The following is an 18,195-nucleotide window of genomic DNA, read 5'->3' as shown; positions in this document are numbered from 1 at the left end:
TTGATATCAGGTGTACGTTCGAATTGACCTGTATGTAAAAAAAATTGTCCTGTGCAGCAGAATATACTAGCTAAAAACTCTTCTGTCTTTTACAAAGAACTCACGATGATTAAAAACTGCAAAGCGAGATTTGTTTCAATTTTACTCTTTTGAACTGCCTGAATAGTTACCTGCAATTTGCTAGTTGCGACGCATCTAAGTCGCGCTTGTGAAAGCGTTAATTGAAAGCTAATGGATCAGTCATTAGTGCTATTTAGGAATTAGCAGTCGATACATAATTTTGCCGAGTAAAAGATGGAGGGAGGGATAGGGGGAGGGAGATAATTGTTTAAGACAGAAATCCGCAATACTTGCATGAGACCGGGGAAACCCGTTACTAATATTTATAATTAGCTTTTTTTTATAGGTAAGTTTACTTTTATATAAATTAGAATTTATTTGTAGTTCTAGTTTATTACACGACTGCCCAAACAAAAAGAGTGTATTGTTTTCAGCGTTCATGTTTGTATGTATATATGTATGTGAGTTTCTTTATTCCACGCATGGACCTAGAATATTACGGACGGACTGTCACCTAAGACAAACTGTGACACTGCAATGGCGGACGGTTTGAATGTGTGCGTGTAGACAAGTGTTACCATGTAACACAAATTCTCCCCTAATGGTGAAACAATTATTTTTAATATCGTCCTTGTTTTCAAATAAAAAAATTAGGACAGTTTTACGTTAGACAATAAAAAAGGTGTGTACGTATCTGATTTTATAGGTCTTGAAAATGCGCAATATTGCACAATTACTTTGTGCAAACATTATTTTCAATACCTAATGATATTTAGCATCGTAATGAAATCAGTTCGTCATGTTTTTTTAATTTATACATTTAACTTGAAACATATCTGGTTTTCAACAAAAAAATTATAATACATAACAAAGAAACGTTAAGTATCGCTCCTTAGTATCGGGAAATTACCATACCGACCTAGTTTCAAATGCACAATCAATAATTTAACCATTTACCTAAATGATCTCTTAATACATAATGATTTAATAAGAAGGGTATCAATTACCCTACTTTCGGGAAATTACCCTATTCATGTTACTGGTCACACTCCTGTTTTGCAGTTTGATAATTTATAAACAACAAATTGTCGTGATTTTACGTACTAATTGATAAACTTAAGTATGAAAAGTTATTCCGTGACTTTTTTTCTTTCGATCGGTACGATTCTAGCAGGATTTAACTACGCATGCCGGCATATTTTATATTTTTCTTCGACATGTTTACTTCAATGACGTTTCGTTTCGTCTGACGGCAAACTGGTGGATGTGGGCTGTCAATGTGTGTATATCACGCGTAAATACTTAGAAACTGGTGGATGTTGGAATCACAGTTGTGTTGTAAGCGAAACTCTGTCCGTAATATTATAGGTTCATGATTCCACGATAACTTCAGAATGCCTTAACCGATTTAGATGTATGATATATCATTAGAATCCTTACGTCATCCCGGGTGACATAGGCTATGTGACGTCATTACAAAATCAATATGGCGGACTTAATACGCCATATTACGCAACCTTAAGAAAAAAATATCTTGCAAACCCATCGAGTAGGGCATCAAAATGAAGCGCTTTGAAAGACGATCAATAATATATATACAATATGAGGGTTTAAGTCCAATTTTAAGAAAGTAAGAATTTACAAAATATATTAAGAAAAGCTAATCTCATAAAACCAAATATTCCTATTGTTGGGATATTAAAAGGAAGTGGTTTGACCGTTGATCATAAAAAAAAAATTATACATAGGTATTATATTAATCATATTTTACTTGTTTTGAAACCAAGCCAATATGTTCTAAATTGCGCTAAGGGAATAGAAAAGTGTAAATAAGTTCTTTGTAGAGAGTCTGAGATTGTAGAGTCCGTCTTCAGATACAACTCTGTACCGACTTTGACGGAACAAAGTGTGAAAGTGTCATTATAACCGTATATTTTTATACGTAATTTTTATATAAAGCCCGAGATACACTTGTAAGTTTTACTTACGTAAGTAGGGACAAAGCTATTTGTTAGAATGAGATAATGATATTCATCTCTCATTCTGTAGTATAGCTGTGTCCGTACGTAGTACGTACGTAAGTAAAACTTAAGACAGATGGGCTCTTCCTGCAACTTCCCCGAGTATTTTAATTACGAAGGCCGAAGGCCGAACTCCGCATAGGGCCGACGGTCCGAAGCGTAAGGCAGGTGCGTGCTTCCTGTAACATCCCCAAGTATCCTAATTGCGAAGGCCGAAGGCCGAGCTTCGCGTAGGGCCGAATGCCCGGAGCGTAAGAACGGTGCACGCTTTCTGCAGCTTCCCCAAGTATCTTAATTGCGAAGGCCGAAGGCCGAGCTTCGCGTAGGGCCGAAGGCCCGGACCGTAAGAAAGGTACACGCTCTCTGAAGCTTCCTCAAGTTTCTTAATTACGAAAGCCGAAGGCCGAGCTTCGCGTAGGGCCGAAGGCCCGGAGCGTAAGAAAGGTGCACGCTTTCTGCAGGTTCCCCAAGTATCTTAATTGCGAAGGCCGAAGTCCGAGCTTCGCGTAGGGCCGAAGGCCCGGACCGTAAGAAAAGTGCACGCTCTCTGCAGGTTCCTCAAGTTTCTTAATTTCGAAAGCCGAAGGCCGAGCTTCGCGTAGGGCCGATGGCCCGGAGCGTAAGAAAGGTGCACGCTTTCTGCAGCTTCCCCAAATTTCTTAATTGCGAAGGCCGAAGGCCGAGCTTCGCGTAGGGCCGAAGGCCCGCGGGGCGTAAGAAAGGTGCACGCTTTCTGCAGCTTCCCCAAGTATCTTAATTGCGAAGGGCGAAGGCCGAGCTTCGCGTAGGGCCGAAGGCCTGGAGTGTAAGAAAGATGCACGCTTTCTGCAGCTTCCCCAAGTATCTTAATTGCGAAGGCCGAAGGCCGAACTTCGCGCAGAAAGGTGCACGCTTTCTGCAGCTTCCCCAAGTATCTTAATTGCGAAGCCCGAAAGCCAACTAATAGGAAATAATTATGTAGTTGCAGAGATATTAAGCCATATAGCACTTTTCAATACGTCTGGTTTTTGGGTCAGACCTAGTTAGGTTTTTAAGCACGTTTTATGCTAACATATCAAAGATCAACGTGATGAAATTTCCTTGAAGCAACTAAATTGTCTTAAATCATAAAAAATGTGGTTGGTTTGTATGGTCACTAAAATGTATAAAATAAAATAAATTAATTAAAAATTAAAAAACACGACTGCAGTTTAAAAGCGAACTGAAAAGCTAGGTACTCAACTTAATGAATGTAAAATAGAATATAAGTGTTCAGTCAGGGTCATAAACAGCAATCGGGAAAGTTTAGGCTCATTTAGGATCGTGACTGTACCTGCATATTTTATTTCGATTGCAGTCGGGGACCTTGATATATTGAAATTTTCCCATTCACAGGTCCCCGACTGCAATCGAAATAAAATATGCAGGTACAGTCACGATCCTAAATGAGCCTAAACTTTTCCGATTGCTGTTTATGACCCTGACTGAACACTTATATTCTATTTTACATTCATTAAGTTGAGTACCTAACATAACTAAAAATTATTTCTAGCTTTTCAGTTCGCTTTTAAACTGCAGTCGTGTTTTTTAATTTTTAATTAATTTAAATAAGTTATTTTATATGTATGTTATTTAAGTTACTATAAAGCTTTCGAAGTATTTTGGAAAATATATCAGGAATTCATCAACATTTATTTTGTTTTTCAATGGAAGGAAAAGGCTTTTTGTTTTATCAAACAATCCACCATTAAACTAAGACAAAACAATACAGTTTTGTGTATTCAGTTGTTTCTGTTCACATCCTATTAAAGGCCCGCAAAAATTGTCCGTAAACAATCCGTTACTACATATTTTAGGGTCTCACCCCTTGACCTTTCCAAACATTGACCGGCTCTGTTGTTTTAACAAACCCGTGTTCGGTTTTTAAACTACGTTATTGTACACTAGGCTCTCGTAAAACGGGTACAGTCGCGGTCGTAAAATATATCACGCTTTTATTTCCACGGTAAATCTTTTGAAAACTGAGCCAACTGATACAACCCGCTCACTTATTCACACTTTTCAATATAATGAAAACAATAAAGATAGAGAGAGAAAACATTATAGCAATTTGAGTAATGTACTTGCCAACTTTCAAAATAATGTATAAGTGTAAATGGGTTCAAATATTGCTACCATGTTCGCTAATACCATGGACAAAAATGCGAGTTTCATATTTAACATAAGAAAAATAATAGTTTATTTTTACTTGAAAAAGGGTTGTAATATATAACTAGCCTTATGAACCATTTTGCATGTATAACCAGCAATTTATAGTTTGTTTTTTTTAGTTTATGATGTTGATGGTTCATTATTTTTTGTAAACTAGTAAGTAGTTTTGCACATTTTAGTTTTTCCTCAGTCACCACCCGTTGACCACGAACGCTGTAAAGGGTTCTAAACGTCGGGATGCGGTATAAATTCAATATACGCGATATAATCCGTTTTAATTGTTTTATCTGATGTTATTCCGAGTAAATTTTGCAACTAACACCCTCAATGAATATGTAGCGAACCTTTTTCGGTTGGCTTACCTCCGCCTGCGAAAGCAGGCCGCTAAGTCAATGATATACCTAGGTGTCAATTTAATTGTCTAATATAAGATATTCTTGTAATGTCAGAATAAATATTAATACGTTTTAGCTATATGAGATTAATTATTTATTTAAACCTAATTAGGAGTCCCACAACTGGTGACCCCGACGTGATAAATTTATCGAATATTGTGTGCTATATATAAAATATTGCTAGCAAATTATACAGAATGCCAGATGTAGGAAGTAACTGCGAGTCGGCGGTGTGTCGCGTTAGCGTGAAAATTCCACCGTTTTGGCCAGACAACGCGACGTTATGGTTTTCACAAATAGAAGGCCAATTTGAGGTTGCAGGAATCACTGCAGATTCCACCAAGTATTACCATGTCATATCAGTTTTGGAGGCCAAATATGCCACCGAAGTCCAAGACATAATCGTAAGTCCGCCGACCGACAACAAGTATGCAACTTTGAAGCGAGAGCTAATTGCCCGTACATCGGCATCGCGTAGTGAAAAAATCAAACAGATTATGACTGCGGAGGAACTCGGGGACAGAAAGCCGAGCCAGTTTCTGCGCCACCTGCGTAACCTCGCCGGCTCCGGGTATCCAGACGAATTTTTACGCACAGTATGGTCAAACCGACTACCTTCTTTGTTGCAAAGCCTGATTGCCATGCAAGATGATAATGTGTCTTTAGATAAATTAGCTCAAATGGCAGATAAGGCTTACGAAACTAACAAATTGACGCCTCAAGCGTCAGTCGCGTCAACATCTTCTGTTCCGCCTTCGGCTGTAGACGAGTTAAGCCAGAAAATTGAAGCCTTGACTACGAGAATCGAGGCGATGTCAACATCTACGCGACGCCGCGACTCTAGACCGAGAACATGGTCCCGTCCCCGTCCTACTCAACGCAACCGGTCTAGAAATCGATTCCGTGCAGACAACGACAGGCAGTATTGCTGGTATCACTTCACCTTCGGTAACAGAGGTAAACAGTTCGAATCTCACTTGTTCCGTCAGATTTCGGTATTAACTGGTTTTAATCATTTAAAAACGACTGCATACCATCCAGCGGCGAATGGATTAGTTGAACGTTTCCATCGTCAGCTTAAGGCAGCGATAATGTGTCATGCAAGCGATACTTGGACAGAATCTCTTCCACTTGTACTGCTAGGCATTCGCAGTGCCTGGAGGGATGATTTATCCGCGTCTACCGCTGAACTCGTTTACGGGGAATCGCTTAAACTCCCTGGGGACTTTTTCAACGAGCATTCAGTTGGCAGATTGGCTGACTATACTGATTTCTTAGCAAGGTTACGTTTACATATTAGAAAACTGCAGCCGTCTGCTGTAGCCCGCCATGGTACTGCAAAAGTATTTGTTTTTAAGGATCTGTCTAAAGTTACGCATGTATTTGTGAGGCAAGATCTGGTGCGCAAATCACTAGAGCCTCCTTATGCCGGTCCTTATCTAGTTTTGGAAAGAAACGATAAATATTTTGTTATCAACATTTCAGGAAAGGCTGTTTCTGTTTCAATTGATAGAGTCAAACCCGCGTACATCTTGTCAGATGAACCAGGTAGTTCTGGTGCCTCTCCAGTTCCCGGTGGTAGCACCGGTTGTAGAACAGCACCCGCAATAGTTCCTCCTGCTCCTCCTGCCGCCGAACCTAGGAAGACCCGTTCTGGTCGTCAGGTTTGGTTCCCTTTACGTTATCGACCCTAAAGGTCTGGGGGGGGCTGATGTAGCGAACCTTTTTCGGTTGGCTTACCTCCGCCTGCGAAAGCAGGCCGCTAAGTCAATGATATACCTAGGTGTCAATTTAATTGTCTAATATAAGATATTCTTGTAATGTCAGAATAAATATTAATACGTTTTAGCTATATGAGATTAATTATTTATTTAATCCTAAATAGGAGTCCCACAAATATATTGATTAATGTCACCTCAGATTATATTATTAAATGCTGCAGTATTAACTGTCACTTTAGGACTAATACATCCTGCATCCTTTGATGTGAGCGGGACGACTCGAATGCGTAATCAATGCGTAATGAATAGACTATAAGCTCACACTTAAACATAAACGGGCCACGCCTGGGTCTCGCCCGCATTCATGAATAAGATAATTGACTGCAGAGGCGGGATTAAGGCGACAGGCGGTGATGCTTCCTTACCGAGTTACCACAGACAGTATAATATATTATAATGTTAACGGAAAAACCTGTTTTTAGTGAAAACGCGTTTTCCTTAACGCATTCACAGCCAGCAACCCGCCAGGCGGGTGCTCAATCCGTAGTCGCTTTGAGGGAAAACCATATTTAGTGCCATACGGTTTTTCCTATGTTATCGGCTACTCTCGTAGCGCGTATGTGTTAACACATTCACCGCTCAGCTACGGTCTTAGCGCTACGTGGTAGCCTATAGCATGTATTTCCCGGTATGTAGCGAAAATGCTTCGTAGAGGCAAAACGACAACGTGTCATGATTAGCGCTGAACGGGTTAAAACTAGTTTACCGTGTTTTCACTAGTTAAAACTAGTTTGTCCATAAAGCCTCGGTGAAAACTTGAAAATGTGCATTCGGTAAACAGATGAACCAGATCAAGCATGGCCAGATTTTATTATATTTTATTTTTTTAGTAATATACACAGTCAAAGATTTAATAACAAAAATGAACACAACAATCTCCAGCTCCTATCAAGAGCCCCTCCATATATCCCGTCTTAATTAGGCCATCCTCACAAATTACTGCATTAACTCCCGAATGATGTTTATTAATTCCCCGCCATATTTTACGGGCATAATTAAACGAACAGCTGCAATAAAACTTGTGATTTAACAAGATCAATGAAAACCCACGGCACTTCAATTACATCCGGTAATGGGGTCGTTACTAAAGGGTTGAATTTAATTGTCGGAGGTGTTGTAGTTTATTCGGATGGTAATTAGTGATTGAATTTAATGGTGTTGATATCCGAGTCGATTGGTAGAATGCATAAGAGAGGTAGACACACTGAGGCTCGTACGCGAAATGCAGTCCAAAAATAAAATACTTTTACGTCACCCTAGTGGGATTTTCCTCCCGCTACGCGAGAAGAAAATCTCACTTACTGGCCAAGGCAAGACGTAAAACTTTAGACAAACCACGGGCGGTAATTCGTAAAGCCCCAGATCGCATATTTATGGCCCTCAACTTCGGTTCGGGCCACCACACTGCGATCTGGAGCGTTTACGAATTCACCTCCCTAGGAATGTAATGTACTATAACACGTATTTAATATTATGCGCGCAGTGTAAGGAGCGGAAACGAAAAGCGACAACAATGTATAGCAAAACAAAGCGTGGCTGAGTGAATACTATAATGTCACTATTAGTGTTGGGTAGGACATCAATTTAAAATGAGTTTGTATGAGTACCTCATTTTCTAAAATGAGGTGTTACAATGTCTTACTACAAATGAGGTGAGGTACTAGCATATTTTCAGCGTCAACTATTCCATTAATTCCAACAGCGACAATTTTTTTAAGATGTATGAAAGCTTGCAGCGCTTACGCTTGTTGTCTTTCGTGTTTAATTGTTAACGTATTTTCGGTGGTGACGCGAAGCGATATTGAAGTACGTCGCGTGTCAGTCTCACTCCCTCTTTGGGTATTTCTAATTCATTGTTTCATTTTGAAAGGATTTTTGAGGGGTTCATGTCACAGAGAGGCGGTGAGTGGTACAAACTCAACGCATTTCTCGGTGGACCTTTTGTCGTTGCAATAAGGTTTGTAGTTCGGCAGTTGACAGTGTGGATCATTACTCGTTTCTTCATTTGAGACATTTGAGTTTTGAGTGTCGGCGAGCAGGCGAGCACCGAGCACCTAGCGCCTCGCGCGATCCAGGGACTCTGTTGCGAGTTGTGAGGAGTGTATGAGTTTTGACGGTCGCGAGACTCGCGAGTGAATTTGAACGGATAATTTTTTGAAATTTGAAGTGTGTGAATGATTTTTGTGGCAAGAGGTGTTTGTGATGCGCGCGAGTAAATGAGTACAATGAATAGAGGAGTGAAGTAAGACATTTTTGCGGTACGAAGTACTGCCACAAATTAACAAAATGAGTGGTACAAATGAGGTGCCTCACGAGTGAGCGACTCAACACTAGTCACTATGGGAAATCAGTGTAACAGACGAACTTTAAGATACGTCAAATATTAGATATTGAAACGATATGGATCGGATAGGTATGTCATTGTCAAACAAGTGTCAAAAATTACGTTTCTTCAAACAAAAACGTCACTTTTGACACTGACATATCCCATCCATATCATTTCAATATCTAATATTTGACGTATCTTAAAGTTCGAATATGGCTGTAAGACAGGGTAAGCCAGTTTCAAAACAGTCGCATTATCTAACTGACATTCTTCCGGGGTAGGTCAGCAACATAGAAGGTAGGATCCTATAGAAGTGGTATACGCGTGCCTCCGTGAGGGACAAAACATACGCAATGCAACACTATGATTGGTCGAATTTATTTGTTGCCCACCATAATCCATACTAATTTATGGTGGGGAATAAAAAAAAAGTGAGACTGTGACAAGGACAACCAATAATAGCGCTTTCGCTGCTACTCCTACTGAAAGATACATAAGACTATCCCGTTCGGTTATTCCCCCCACCCCTCATGCCTGGTCCAGTTAAAATACTAGGTTCATGGTCAGCAATAAAAGCCAGAGCCGGCCACTGAGTCCGTTGTACGATCGAATTTCTACAAGAATTAAACCTGCTTCGACCTCTTCGACATACCGTTCGATGTGGCTTTATAGTGTATGAGGCTTTTGTTACAAAGTAAATGTCTTATACATTTATTTGAAAACGAAAGTGCTTAAATAAATGTAGAGTTGCGTTTAAGTTGCAGTTAGAATAATTACTTTAAATAAATACATCAAACTTGCTCGATTATAGCTTATGTACAATGGTACATGTATAAATACTATATGTTATGTAGGTACCAGTGGCGGCGCGTCAAACATATCCATAGGCAAGCTGGGTAATCTGGCTTACATATTTCCTTTACAACTCTGCTCAACCGTCCAAAAACAGGCAAGCCGGTGGAAATCGGCTTTTATGGACGCGCCGCCACTGGTAGGTGGAACCTATTGATCAAATATACCAGCTACTATTATACTTTTGTATTTATTTATAGTAGAGATAAAGATAGTTTATTTTCCAAGTAGACATATTATAAAGCTGGGTTCACATTTGTCTGTCGTGTTGTGTTTGATGCTCTCTGTCGTGATGGCATACTGTTCACATCTAAGTATATGACGTGTTATGAACGCATTTAGGAACATGAATAGTAGCGTATAAAGCAATGCGCCAAAAGTATCTGCTAATACTAATATTTTCCTAAATAGTGATATATCTCGACTTTCAAAAGCAAATTCAAAAGTATCTGAAACAGTTTAATTGTTATTATGTATAGAGACATATCTCTTTTAGTTAAACTATGAGAGAATGATAGGTAGATACTTTTGTCGTATACCTGATACGATAGTTTTGAAGCTGACTTACTGCATTCATAAACATGACGGTAATGTTTTTATGAGTAAAATAATTTAAAACATCAGTCGTCAGTAGCAATGTACAATTGTATGTGATACGTAATTCAGTTTGATATTAGGTATTCATGTAATAATAGGAACATACAAGTATCTAATTAAAAACTAAATACATTTAACAAACACTAAACAGCTTTAAACTAAGCTATAATATCACAAAGTGCCGTAGAAGCTCACCTAATCCACAAACGATAGCAGCAGAGCGCAAAAATATTTCGAGCAATCCACACGGCACCTTAACGTTTTTAATCCCAAAAGTTATCGTACTAAAAATAACAACAATCAAGCTAATGTTAAACCGGGCCGTAACATTAATACGGGGCGTTTACGCGGCGGGTTAAAAAGGGTTAATTTGTAAGTACAAGCGTAGGGGTGAAGTGGTAACCCGTCGGCTGCAGATTTCCCGGGAGGGCACTCGGATACGGTCAGCGGCGAACGTGTTGAGTGCCTTTTGTAAGTCGGTTTTTGTGTTACTTTAACTTTTTGTTTTTAAATGTGGGTTAAATATTTAATTTTGTTATCAGGAATTTAAATGTAATTCTTATCGTCAATATAGCCACTTACACTATGTCAAATTACGAGGGCAATACTGAAGGTTACTTTCGTAAATAATTTTTCTAAAATGAATGTAAATATTTCGAATTCGTTATAAATTTACAAGTGGAAAAATTTGGCTGTATCATTATACCTATAAGGCGATACTCGTTTTCCGTGTTTTCACAAGGAAAGCAAAGAAACGTTTAAAATCGCGAAACAGGAAAATTGTTTAAATATTAAGCATAACTCAACATTGAGCAAAGTTACACGCTCTGTTTACGATATTTAATATAATTGATGAAACGCGTAAGTGTCAATTACTCGTATTTTTCACAATGCTTAAATTCAGAATTTTCAAAAGCTTTCCCAGAAGATGTTTTTCACATCGTGGCTTTCTACGAATTGATACCGTATAATTATTTACCCATTTTAATGTAATATACTAGGTGATTTTGGGGTCGTGGTGCTGAATATCTAAAATGTGTAAAGATCATACTAAAAGAGGTTTCCCATGGGACCTACGTACATTATGAAAATCTTGCAATAAATATACTCACGGGTCCCATACGTTTCTTTAATAAAATGAGTCACGTTCGCCGCTGCATTGCAGCACTGCAGCGATTATGACGTTCATTCCGTCACTAATTATATCAAGGAAATTGACAAGCGGCAACATTGACGGCGCTACAGTAAGGGTAATATTCCATTTCTGACCGCAGCTGCACTACTAGTACTGAACGCGTCGCTGCGCTGTTACTGTCAGTTTCCATAGTAAAATTAACAGTAGTTGCAGCTGCGGTTGGAAATGGACTGTCACCTTAATACAGCTGCAGTTGATATCTGAACGTCACCTTTATTATGATCACTGACGTCTGTCATGTTGTCATTTAACGCACTGCGAGTCCCTTCTAAACCTTACCAAATCTATACCTTAACAAATTGCAAAATTTGAATATCGCTCCTTATCAAATATAACAAAAGGCAGCCTTTAATCTATTATAATAAAAGCAAAAAAGGAAAGATTAAATTTACCAGGCAGATGCTCTAATAGTCTAATATGTGCACAATGAAATTGCAATTTCTCAATTTAAGTTTCAGGCAAGCAAGCTGCGTAGCACTAATTAAATATACTAAGTTGAACGATCTTTAGCAGACTTACTTTTTAATATCGCGTCTTTGTGTCTGACTTTGGAGATAATCTTTTGTTTCTGATCTCTATTAAGTTACTTGTCAGTCTTTCTTTGTAAATATTTACAAGGCCCGGGAGGTAAGCTTTATTAACTGCGACATGATCCTCAAGATGATCTTAATTTACTAAATGTACGTTTGTTTATAGTTTTATAATTTTAGCTGTTTGCTCTTTTTTGATCTTAAATTCTTAGTAGGTCGTCCTACTTAACTGGCATCATTTCTAAAAGATATTAAATATACCTATATTTAATATCTTTTAAATATACCTATATTTAATATCTTTTAGAAATGATGCCAGTTAAGTAGGACGACCTACTAAGAATTTAAGATCAAAAAAGAGCAAACAGCTAAAATTATAAAACTATAAACAAACGTACATTTAGTAAATTAAGATCATCTTGAGGAGACGGCAAATAGATATTCAAACTTCGATAACATTTTATTTTTACATGTGCAAACTGAATGGTGTAGTATATAATAAGTGTTCCGGACGTTTGTATTTTAGTTTTTATTTTATTTTGGGTAGTTCCATTTCATAACTTTGACGATAAACAGGAAATCCCACCTCACCCCGTAGTCCCTCGTAATTGGGGTGAGATGGGATTTCATACAAAGGTGATTTTGGAAGATTGTTAGATCGGTTTTTTTATTATGAGTATTACTATAGCTCCATATTAAATTGGAATACATTATTTTTGTAACAGTAGCCTTAAAATCCCATCTCACCCCCCTTTCATCCCTTCTCTCCCCATTCATAACCCAACTCTCCCCGCGAACCCTACTCACCCCATTTTATGGTATAATATTGTTTTGTATTTTGTAATACCGAAATAAATCATCTGAAGTGAACCCGGTCGGCCGGTGAAAGCGGGGCTTCTTCGTCAACATTCCTCCGTATCTTCACTACATCATCACTACATAGTATAAAACAAAGTCACTTCCCGCTGTCTATCTGTCTGTCTGTCTGTATGTATGCTTAGATCTTTAATACTACGCAACGGATTTTGATGAAGTTTTTTAATAGATGGAGTGATTCAAGATGAAGGTTTATGTATAATTTGTTAACCCGTGCGAAGCCGGGGCGGGTCGCTAGTTAGCATTAAAATAAAGACTAACCTTATAAGTACCAAGGTGTTCCACGACGCACGGTAGGCTGGCATCGCGCCCTAATGCCACAGTCACGTTAGGGATGGGCTCCGCGAAGCGGGGTTCCTCCGTCAACACTGCAAAAAAAAAGTTAATAAAGGTATGGAAAGTTGCAAGAGTGCTGCTGCAGGTCGAATGATAACAAAAAGACATCATTTTAATGAAATTCAGGCGTGAATGATAACTAAATGACATCGTTTATATATATTTTATTCAATAAAATTGTACGTTCGAATTGGCAGCCTGAAATGATTTATTTTTATAAAAAGGACGACTGAAATTACAACTAAGAGTCATAATGAGTCAAGTTACGAGTAAGAGCTGATTAAAAATGATAAACTCTGTTCTAGCCTCCGTTAACTACGGCACTCTGTCCTAATCACGTCACTTCAACACCTTGCTAAGAGGCTGATGTACAACGAGATATGGTTATTGTCTCTTTTACTTAACCAGTCGGATACCTTAAGGGTTACTAACGTGACATTAGTTTTGAAGGGCCTAATATAGCCACCAAAATAAAACTAAACTTAGCCGTATGTATTAATATTAATATAATATTTTATGGGCCTACCGAATAAAATCGACAAATGCTCATATCGTGGGGCTACAATATTGTACAACTTAGTTTTTTTTTTCTATTCGAATATTGATTGTAGGTAACTTCAAATAGGTGCTGCTAATATAAGTAATACCCACTCTATATTCGGTAAAGTTCTATTAGGTAGGTACCCAAGAATACACACTCTTAAAAAATATTATTTTTAGAAGGTTTACGTATAAAACATATTTATTTCTGGACTATATTTTTATTCAGAATATAATAATTATCTATTATAACACTCATCTCTGAAATCCACAAAAGTTATTTCTTGGAAAACCTATCAAAAGCCGGGAAATCAAAGCAATAATATAATTATTCAGATTTTTTTATTTATTTGTTTTTGTGTAAAGAACGTGGTGTGGGTTTTTTAATACCTACCACGTCTGTGGTAAATAAGAATACACATCGATCGAAGTATTTAGTGTACCATAAGATTGGCGGCGGTTGAGTTAGGGCATAGAGTGCTCACTCCATACATCAGTTCAGACTATTAATTTCAGTGTCTACATCTAGCACCGAGTAGCGGAACTATCAGTACTGCTACTTGACAATAGATGTAGCACCGACCGGAAAGTCTTATCTCAACAGCATAAGACTTTCCGGTCGGTGGCGACATCTATTGTCAAGTAGCAGTACTGATAGTTCCGCTACTCGATGCTAGATGCTAATAGTCTTTTTGGTACTAAAACTGATGTATGGAGTGAGCACTCTATGTATTTTTTTCTCTATGGTTAGGGTAACATTCCATTTCTGACCGCAGCTGCACTACTGGTACTGAACGCGTCGCTGTTACTGTCAATTTTCATAGTAAAATGAACAGTAGTGCAGCTGCGGTTGGAAATGGACTGTCACCTTTACTCAACTAGGTATATTAATTTACATAAGTATGTGCTCAAACTTTATTAGGAAAACTAAACATAACTTTTCATTTTTACACACAATCGTTACAGCTAGATTTTCGGATAACAGTTCTTTGCTGGGAGTTTTAGTAATAAAGCCAGAAACTTCATCAAAGGCTTTACTTTCTTTTACAATATAAAAGGCGAATGATGAAACTCTGTCAATAGATTCAAAAGACAATATTTTTTTGTAAATATTAATAAGCGTTTTGGAAAGATGACTGCCGAATATTCGACGGATCAGGTACAGTCAGGAGCAGAATTTGCTAAGCGGGCGAAGTATTCAAAATTACCTTGACGCGCTCTTATTCTCTTAGCAATAAAGTTGCGTCAAGATCAATTTGAACACCTCACCCGCTTAGCAACTATTGCGACTGACTGTACGACGGATGTTTGCGCTTATGTAAATGTTTATTATAAATATTCATATTCAAGTAGTTGTTATAATTAAATTGTTAGATAATACTCGCCATGTTATGTTACGATTTAACTGATTAATATTGAAATTCAATAGTTTTAGACGGATTATCATAAATTTTGGATAACGTTAAATCATTAATATTTCATAGGATTTAGAAATAATGTATGGTGATGATTCAGAACCCTATATTAAACTTCAAACTTCAACATTTATTCAGCAAATAGGCCACAAGGGCACTTTTACAAGTCAACATTGAATTTACATACAAGTTAAAAAATAATAATAATACATCAACAAACATAAAATAATTATTATATCCTGTGTACAATCATGATATATGCAGGTTTGAAATCTACTAAAAAAAATAAGAGTCAAACATACACCACCAGAAATATAAATAATACATTATGAAACGATCCTTGACTGTTGTTATAGATACAAGTGATACAACTCAATGTTCAGCGAAATAGAAAATCGGAAAAACAAATAACCGTTGCAATAATATTACGGGATTAATAAACCTGTGTTTAGTTTTCGCTCAATAGTGGCTCCAGTAAGGGCCACTTGCACCATCCCACTAACCCAAGGTTAAGCGGTTAAAGCGTTAACTCAGTGTCAAATTGTACTGGTAACCATGGTAAACTCTGCTAACCCAGGGTTAGTGGAATGGTGCAAGTGGCACTAAGAAAAACAGTGGAAATTGAAAATAACTTGGAACAATCTCGTTACAGGAATGAACCACAAGGAGGCCAATTCTTTTTTAACATTTTGATAAGGTTTGATCTTATTTTGTAACTATCGGCTTCTATCGGTATAGACTACATACAAACCCGGTTTTAATACGATCACAACTCGACAAAAGTCAGAGCAATAGGCATATTTAATTAAGTAAGTTCTGTTTCAAAATATTTTCCTCATTAAAGCGCCCTTTACACGTTCTATTTGAAAACTTTCCATGTAACTTCGGAACTCGGCAATCTATTAACACCGTTACCTTAGCAACAATGGACTATTAGGATTGTTCTGTAGATTTATTCGACATTACGTACTAACAGTTACCCTTTTAACTGATCAAAGATAAACCTTAGGTCTTTGAAATAAGGTACACAAATGGTCAGTCAAGTGAGGACGTTGGTATTTAGCTTAATAGCGGATAGTCCGTTAATCTTGGGATGGGAATTGTGGTGGCAGTTTGCATGGAAGGGAATCACTTATGTGAACCCTTACGCTATGACCAATTCAAATCTAGTTTCGCGTGTGTGATAAATTATGAGACGTAACCTATATAATTATATTATTTCGCATGAACACTGATGTACCTGGTAATGTTTATCGCAAATAAAAGATTCTTATTTTTTATTTATTTATTTAAGAAACAAACAGTCGTTTACAAACAAGAATACTATAATATTTCTTACAATAAGACCTGGAGTTTCCTTATTATATAAATTGCAGTCTACAAAATATTGCAACAAAAACATAAGGTACTAGGTTAGTTTCAACGTAGGTATTATTCTTATTCTTCTTATTTTTTAGATTCAAGAGTAAAACAAGTGCCAGAGGAAGAAGAATATCTAGTTTTAGAGATCTGCGTCTAGGGACTGATCTGCGTCAATGGTTTCAAAAAAACACTAGCTGGTGTCTATTGTGATCAATATTGGCTTTATAATAATTCTGCAGAAATTCGTTACTCAAACAAATTTTCAAAATTATATTTAAAAGTCTTCTTTTCCATATTTTTATTCTTACTCAACTGAATCCCATCTCATGCTCAATTTACCTCACAACCCGAGAGTGACTCTGAACTAACAAGGCATGTTGAGTATGTGTTTTTTGTTACTTGAGAACATTTTTCTGTTAATTAAGGTACTAGTGCTCGACATGCTAATGCCCAATGGATGGCCCTGCTGTCACCTCTATTGACAATAACTTAAGTTTCAAGATGACATGTCCTGGGACCGCGTCGAGCAGTTTCTTCTACTACTTCAGTAGATCTATTTTTTCTAGAACGAACTGTTTTGACATTACAAAGCGATGAACTGCACTAAATGCCCCGTTCTACACTACTTTAGCCAAGCTAATCAATTAGGCCTAAATCCTAAAGCCTATTCAGGCTTCTCACAAGATGGATTAATAATTAGATAACGTTGACGATAATGTTTGATGAAGGCGAATAGTGACTGAGAAGTGTAACGATTTTGGGAGGTCACATCTTACACAGACATCTTACACAGGTCAACCTAGCCCCAAACTAAGCAAAGCTTGTAGTGTGGGTGACTTTGAGTATATATTTAGCATAATATTATTTAGGGAGGCAGAAGCAGAAAACACTTTTTGGCAGATAAGATTCTCAACTAAGCTTGCTTCCAATTGTATCCTAAATGACCCCGTGGTTACCAAAAAAAAATCCTAAGAATAAGCCCAAACACTATTCAGGTACCTACTGCGAAACCGAATGCGATCGGTGACGATTGTTGATAGGAAAGACCAATCGAAATTAAAATGACATGATCACGTGAATTTTTGTTACCACTGCCATCCCGATATTTTTTTTTCGAACAGCATTTGTCGATGTACTATTGGGATCTTGTCTAGGCTCCCAACTTGGAGAAGAGGGGAAACTGGGTTTAGGCTAAACAGATAATGAACGTACCTACGGGTAATGAAGACCGCCTGCTGTTACCTCTGTCTTCATGTATTATGTGTGTCTCTCTGTAAATGTTTTATTGAGGTTGTGCAATTAGATGATTTAATTGTATTGTATTGTATAGGGATGATGACACATGTTGAATTTTATAACAAAATCTAGTAAAATAGAGCAAACGAGCAATTTATCACAATAATGTGGATATTAAAATAAAATATTAAAAAATTACAAAAATACAGGACCTGAAAATTTCAAAATTTAAGTTTTTTTTAACTTCCAAAAACGATATCATTAAGGGGACCATTCGATTCCTTACATTTCATCCAAAAAATATCGTATAGCAACTATATTATACATAAACGCAATATTTCACCGACAAAAACGCAATTTTCTTGTTTTGTCCATACTACAAGATGGGCTCACAGAGACCTTGACGTCACGTTCCTTTATCGTTTTGTTTAGGGCGTTTCGCGTGTGAAGTGCGACTATCGGCCTTTGACTGCAATTTCTGAC

General features: G+C 37.5%; 1 protein-coding gene across 1 annotated transcript in view; it reads right to left on the bottom strand.

Annotated features, from left to right (window-relative positions):
• LOC134650137 (lachesin-like) overlaps window positions 1–18,195 on the bottom strand; it is a 113,242-nt gene that overhangs the window by 56,365 nt on the left and 38,682 nt on the right. Inside the window, exon 3 of the mRNA XM_063504984.1 lies at window positions 13,085–13,191. Coding sequence (XP_063361054.1) covers window positions 13,085–13,191 — 107 coding nt within the window. The remainder of the gene's footprint in view (window positions 1–13,084; window positions 13,192–18,195) is intronic.

This window comes from Cydia amplana, chromosome 8 (genome assembly GCF_948474715.1).
Source record: "Cydia amplana chromosome 8, ilCydAmpl1.1, whole genome shotgun sequence".
NCBI classification, from domain to species: domain Eukaryota; kingdom Metazoa; phylum Arthropoda; class Insecta; order Lepidoptera; family Tortricidae; genus Cydia; species Cydia amplana.
This window is presented reverse-complemented; position numbering and strand designations above follow the sequence as displayed.